Genomic DNA, 7,003 nt, shown 5'->3' with positions numbered 1-7,003 from the left:
GGAGTATGTGAAAAAGTGGATTGTGTAAAAGGCAAGTGTGTAGAAACTGGAGAATTTCTGGGACTTGGATTCAAATGTGAATGTGATCCTGGTTGGACACAAATGCAACTTGGCCCTCTTGCTTTTCCAGCATGCACTCTTCCCAACTGTGAGTCTCTCTCTTTCTACAACTTTACTCATTTATTTGATCGAACTTTTAAAATCACTTTACAATATAGTAATATATATATATTTGGTGAGAGGTTATTTGTGTTTGACTAGTAAATTTATTTCCCAAAACACTTATTTCTTCCACAAGCTTACTAAACACCTCACCTTTTTAAAAAAAATAAAAAAAATAAGCACTTTTGGTCTCTCAAAAGTTTGGCCAAAACAAACAACATAAAGTAAAATTATTTCGGTCTGATTAATAATCTTAAAATTTAAATCGTGAAATCAATCAGTAATGCTTTTGAAATTGCAGGTACGCTCGATCTTGGTTGTAAGAGTCATACACCGTCGCCACATCCGTCTCCTCAAAGCTCACCCTTTATTATTACCGATCGTAATTTTCGTTGTCCCTTTATTTTCTCCCCTTTCATTATGGTAGTATAATAAATAGTACTAATGATTAACCGTTCAAAATATTTGAAACACGAAAAAAACTATTTTCCTTGTTTGACTTTCAAAATCTTAAATAAAACCGCTCTGATTATAGTTTTGTTTATTCGCATTTTTTTTTTGTCGTTAATGAGTAACTTTGTCATATGAGCACTTGAAGGTGTATATAAAATACAAAGTAAAATTTATTTATTTTAGCTTTGTTGTTTTGTGACAGCTTGTAGTTTAATATGGTGTGGTGATGGAAAATGTGAAATTAGTGGAATGGGACATTATTGCAAATGTAATGAAGGCTCTTCCCAATACATGAATATGTCTAAGCTACCTTGTCTTGATGAATGTAAGTTTTCTCTTTTAACCCAATCTTTATTTTCAGTAAATTAAAATTTTATATTTTTTAAACACCAATTTGTCAGTTTTTTTTTTTTTTTTTTTGAATCAAGCATTTTGATTAATTATTGATCAAATACCAATTTGTCAGTTACTATAGGAAAAATAATTCTTTTAATTAGCATAATAATAAATAAGAATAAAGAATGTTAATTGGACAATTATGATCAAGAGGCTATTAAGATTCAAGCTTTGCGTTATGATTTTCTTGTACTGAATTCCTTAAATACAAGGATAATTACTAAAGATAAAAATATGCATTTATTATTTTNACTATAGGAAACATAATTCTTTTAATTAGCATAATAATAAATAAAAATAAAGAATGTTAATTGGACAATTATGATCAAGAGGCTATTAAGATTCAAGCTTTGCGTTATGATTTTCTTGTACTGAATTCCTTAAATACAAGGATAATTACTAAAGATAAAAATATGCATTTATTATTTTTTTTGCCAATTAATTGGAAATCTCAAAGTTGTAACTTGTTAAGCTGGCATTATTTGAAAGTTGAAACCCAAAGAACCTATACAAGGTGAATGTGAAATAACAAAAAGGAGACAGAATTATAATGAAAATTATCATTTCATCTATCATATCAGTCTAATCGATCCACTAAAATAAATAGTCGTTAATTAATTGAACAGGCGTTTTCGGAGCAGATTGCAAAGGAGTGGCACTAGAACCCAAGCCGAGCCTTCCACTCCCTCCGTCTCTAGGGCATGGTACGTCAACCTAACGTTAATTCTTTTGTGATATACAATTATTTGAGTATTAAGTCTATTGGGAATATTCTTGGACCATTACGCTCTTTTTCTCTCTCTTGAAAGTCGTGGACTTTTAAATTAACTATAACCTGTTTGGTCAAACTTGTGAGAAGTCAAAAATGTGTATTTTTAGAAAGTTATGACGTTTGACCTAGCAGGCAACTTAAGTGCTTTAAGAAAAATAATAATATCGCGATAGAAACTTTTACCTTCATTTGTACACAAGTTCTAGTATATGACATGATTATTTAGTATTTGGAAAGTAAATTAATGTTGAGAGATTGTGTTATATTGTTTAATGAATAGATGGAGTATGCAAGTTTGTGGATTGTGCCAAAGGACAGTGCGTAGCAACTGGAGAATTTCTTGGACTGGGATTCGAATGCATTTGTGATCCTGGTTGGAAACAAATTCAACTTGGCCCTATTACTTATCCTGCATGCAATGTCCCCAATTGTGAGTCTCTTTCTGTACGTTTGGCACGACATAAATCATTTTCTTTGGAAAGTTAAATCTAAGACAATACGACATAGTTATTTATACCAAATCAGTCAAACTATATTAAATGGGCTGAATTGAACGAATAAAAAAAGAAATGATGGGCTAATTTAGGCGCTCTTAATTTCAGGTACGCTCCATTTAGGTTGTGGGAGTCAAGCAGCCTTGCCACCACCTTCCTCTCTAGCACCCTTCAACATTTTTGACCGTAATTTCTATTATTCCCTCCCATCGAACGTTTTTTTTATTTATAAAATAACAAAGTTATATTTGATTTTTAATTTTGTGGCAGCTTGCAGTTTAGTATGGTGTAATAATGGAAAATGTGAAGTTAATGGAACTAAACATTACTGCCAATGCAACGAAGGCTCCGAAAATTTGATGGATGTGCCTGAGCTACCTTGTTTTGATCAATGTGAGTTCCCTTTTCCAACCCGATTCTCTCTTCTTCTTTTTTCGTGTCAAATGTAAACAGTATAATATTACGATAAGAGTTTAAATTTTCGTATGGTATATAATACTAGTAAGACTTTTGTTTTATGGGCTTAGAGATGTTGTAGTATTTTTTCAGTTTATTAGTACTTTGAAAAATATTATAACTTGCATTAAAAAAAGGGTAAAAATCTTTTTTTATTTATTTATAAAAAAAATAAGGAAATAAATATATTTTTTTCAATAGTAAAAATATTTTAGACTTTGAATTAAAATATTCAAATTTTCATATCATTAGATAAAAAATTGTATGAAATAACAAACTATTAATTCAAATTAAATGCTATAGCCATAGTTTATTTTATTTGTAATTCGCAACAAACATCTCAATTTTTTGTCATCTGGTTTGGTATATAATTAGTCATTTTCGGTATACAATTACCCATTCAGTATACAAATGTATAAAATGCATTTGTGTTTGTATAAAGCGAGAGAAAAATGTATATACAAATACATATATTTTCGTCCTATACACTTGTAATTATACAAATACAGATCTTATTATACAAATTACAATGTATAAATGAATTTATACAAAACTAAACAATTTGTATAAAATTGGATGTATTCAGCGAATTATACAAATCAAAAGCTCCAACACAAACATAAAATTTGTTATGGAGTGCAATTATGCAACAAGATCTAGGTGTTGTATCACATATACATGGCTAACTTATTAAGTTTAAATAACTTTATAATAGTATTATTATCAGATTTTTGTTGTAACCTTAAAAACATTATACCTTGTTAAAAAAATCACACTAACTTTTTAGATGATAATCAGTTCTGAATAAATTTTTGACCAAATTAATATTTGATGATTGTAATTTTTTAAAATCTTCATCTGAGGTATTAACCTTATTGTTTGGGGAAAAAACAGCACAAAATACATTATAAGAAAGCAAAAAGAAATTTTCTAAACTTTTATTTTTGCTTTTCTATAAATGTGTTTGTGTTATTTTTTTTTCCAATGACGAGGTTATAAACACCTAAGGTGAATTTTTTAGAAAATTATAATTATCAAGTAATAATTTAGCCAAAAGATTATTTAATTACAAATACTAATTTGTTTAGGATTAATACATGATTTGAATATTTTATTTTGCGTCCTAAATTGATATTAATATAACATATGAGTTCCATGTAAAATATAAAGTTGAAAGAGCCTTATAATTTCTGAAATATTATTGCAAAAGAATATTTTCAGCATGTTATGTAATTAAATTTACATGTACATCTTTATGAAATCTTGCATAAAAGTTTATATATACTATGAATATATATAATTACTAATTAGCAAAAACATTTGTAAATGGCACAGGTGTATTTGGAGCTGATTGTAAAGGAGTCCAGCTGCTTGTTCCAAGCCCTCCACCCCCTCCGCCTACACGGGACGGTAAGTTAACCTAATCATCTTTCTTAATTTTAGGTGATATAAATATATTTACGAAAAAAAAAGATATATTTATAACATTTTTATGGGTGATTACTAGTGATAATCCTAACATATGGTTAAAAATAACTATTTTTTTCTTTTATATTACAGACATGTATTTGTATTGGGGAGTTTTGACATTAACTCCTATCTTATACAAATAATATGCACATAGGTCGGAGGGTTAAGCCTTGCATTCCATATATTCCAAAATCTATATTTTGTCATGTCATAATTCATAAATATTTGAAAGTCAAATAAAAGTGATTGAATTCTGAGTTTAATTAATTTAACTACTATCATTTAATAGCGAGGGAAAAAATGGCTTGGTTCAGATTGGGCATGTGAATAAATGATCTTAAACTTTTGATTTTCACTCACTTCATGGGCAAATTTTCAAAGCCAAAAATCAAGTAATGTCCATGAGGCAAAATTTGTTAAATTTAAAATTTTCCTCTTAGGACAAGCGGAGTTGAAAAGTTATGTACAACTCACCTCCAAAGTCATTCTTGTAAATCGCTCATTTTTATTGGTTGATTTACGCAAATATTTCCTTTTAAGTTACTATCTAGTCTACCTCTCCCACAGTTTTATAGTTAGTGAGAATGCAAGATTTCACAAAACATTAATCTCTCATTTAACATTTTCAAAAAATTGGATCATTACTTAGTATTTCCTCATAAAAATTTTAATTTGGTCAGAGAAATCTTTAATCGGTGGTCTAAAATATAAATAATTGTAAAAGAAATAAAATGATAGTCATTTACTAAACAATTGATCTATCAAGTCTTTATTCTATTGTTTAGCAGTACTCCTTTATGTTAACTAATGAACATTAGGAGAGACCAAAGAGCTTGCAGTGGCTACAAAATTATTGAAAATTCTAACGTGTATACTATGATTAAAGATCTTCATAGACATTTAATTTCATAATAAAAAAAATTATCAATAAGATCGGACTATTAAAATATTTTTGTGATTAGACTAAATATTAATTTTCTGATGTTAATACATTTTTTTAAAAAATATATGTTGGCAGGATCCAGTGGTGTCCCTAAGGATCCCAATTGCTCGAGGAGTCTTCGTGCTTTCTCTGTTTTGCTGCTATTTACCATCTTCCCTGTTTTAATGTAGATGTTGGTTATCGTAAGGAGTGTTGATATTTAAAGAAGTGAACAAATGAATAAATCACAATTACGACATTACATTTTGAAAAACTTAATTCAAGTACATTATTTCAACTCCCTGGTGAGTACAATATATTCATCATAGACTTATTAAAAGTATTACTAAAACTTCATTCGTCCCAAAAAGATTGTCATGATTTGAAATATAAAGGTTAAACTAACTAATTTTGGTGTGAATTTGGATATAAAATCTTCAATCTAGGAGTCGATGGCTTAAGTCATATATTTTAGAGAAATATTATATTTTATGTATAAATTTCTTACTGATTCCCGTGAGATGAAGGTCTTAGCTAGCATGGATAAGGTGAACATAAGTAAAGTAAAATATTTTTTCTATTAGTATTTAAAAAGTCAATTTTTCTCATTTTTAAAGAAAGTCCGCGTTTTTTAGCCAGTATGATGGTCGGCAGCAACATGTGGTCTGCAGCTATAGACACATATCTTGTAGATTGAGAATGTTGTTTGATAAGCACTGCAAGTAAAACTGCAGTTGTTGGAATTTTCTTGTGTGACAACCAATGTTGTGTCTCTCTAAGTAATGCAAACAAATACTGTATCTCTAAATTTCTGCCAAAAGATCACAAAAAAAGAAATTCTATTACTTATTACAAAAAGTAATTATTCAAGCTTATTTCATTTCAAAATAAATTTCAGCTTTATCTACAAACGGTCACGTCTACTCAATAAATATTGTGGTTTTCATCATTTGATACAGAACTCTTTGACCGTAATTTGATAGTTTTCATAAATTATTTATGTCGGCGTTGGTACTTTTTATCAGATTTAAATTAGAATTATATAAGACAAATTTAATTTATTTTAAATTTTTATCATATTTTTAAAAAAAAAGACGTCTTCAATCTCATAACAAGGTCTATATATCTTTGATGAATAAAAAAAAATATTTGAAAAGAAAATTAAGAGAAAAATAGATTTGTATTCAAATCTTAACAACAACAATAATATTCATTGAATTCACACTGAGTGGTGTTTAAAAAGGGTAGATCAGTATATACAGGCCACTAGCTCGAATACGTCAAACCCAAGTAATAGAAAGAAAATGATGATGAAACAAAAAAATAAACATAATAACAAAATAAGAAAAAGTAGTATACAACCGATAAAAAAACAATAACAACAACAAAATAGGATGGTAATCGAAACCCAATAAAACAACAAAAGATGGTAGACACCAAAAACAAGAACTACAAGTGTAGGACTAATACCATGACAACTATTAGCAAGTCTAAATCCTCTCACAAGTAGGACAACACTCTAACCCTACTAACATTGTACCCTATGTAGTCAATAAAATTCGCGTCGAGAAAACAATAATCAAGAACGAAAAAATTATGCAACAATCATTTAATTAATTTAAAGTGCAAGTGTACAATCTCTATGATTCCTCTGAATTCGCCTTTTCAAATATAATTCAACGGCTCTTGAGCTTGATCTAGAACTTGAGATTTATCTTGATCTTAATCTTTATCTTGAACTTGAACTTGGACTTGATCTTGATCGTTGAACTTGATCTTGACTTGAACTTTATCTTGATCTTGACTTTCTAATTGAATTCAAGGGCTTCGAGCTTGATCTTGAATCCGACGGTCTTGATCTTGATCGTTCTTGATCTT

General features: G+C 28.8%; 1 protein-coding gene across 1 annotated transcript; it reads left to right on the top strand.

Annotated features, from left to right (window-relative positions):
• LOC125857734 (uncharacterized) lies at nt 1-5,316 on the top strand. Its single transcript, XM_049537361.1, has 9 exons — nt 1-148; nt 464-544; nt 818-940; nt 1,638-1,715; nt 2,064-2,213; nt 2,386-2,463; nt 2,548-2,670; nt 4,069-4,143; nt 5,222-5,316. The coding sequence occupies exons 1-9, from the start codon at nt 103-105 to the stop codon at nt 5,314-5,316; spliced, it is 849 nt and encodes a 282-aa protein (XP_049393318.1). The 5' UTR covers nt 1-102.
• Nucleotides 5,317-7,003: the final 1,687 nt, after the last annotated feature.

Source organism: Solanum stenotomum, chromosome 3 (genome assembly GCF_019186545.1).
Source record: "Solanum stenotomum isolate F172 chromosome 3, ASM1918654v1, whole genome shotgun sequence".
Taxonomy (NCBI): domain Eukaryota; kingdom Viridiplantae; phylum Streptophyta; class Magnoliopsida; order Solanales; family Solanaceae; genus Solanum; species Solanum stenotomum.
The sequence above is the reverse complement of the archived record's forward strand: the minus strand, read 5'-3'. Positions and strand labels throughout refer to the sequence as shown.

Excerpts from the sequence above, each read along its gene's own strand:
- LOC125857734 (XM_049537361.1), top strand. The coding sequence starts at position 103 with ATGCAACTTGGCCCTCTTGCTTTTCCAGCATGCACTCTTCCCAACT. Across the intron at positions 545-817 it reads ACCCTTTATTATTACCGATC|CTTGTAGTTTAATATGGTGT; the intron begins GTAATTTTCGTT and ends GTTTTGTGACAG. Across the intron at positions 1,716-2,063 it reads CCCTCCGTCTCTAGGGCATG|ATGGAGTATGCAAGTTTGTG; the intron begins GTACGTCAACCT and ends TTTAATGAATAG.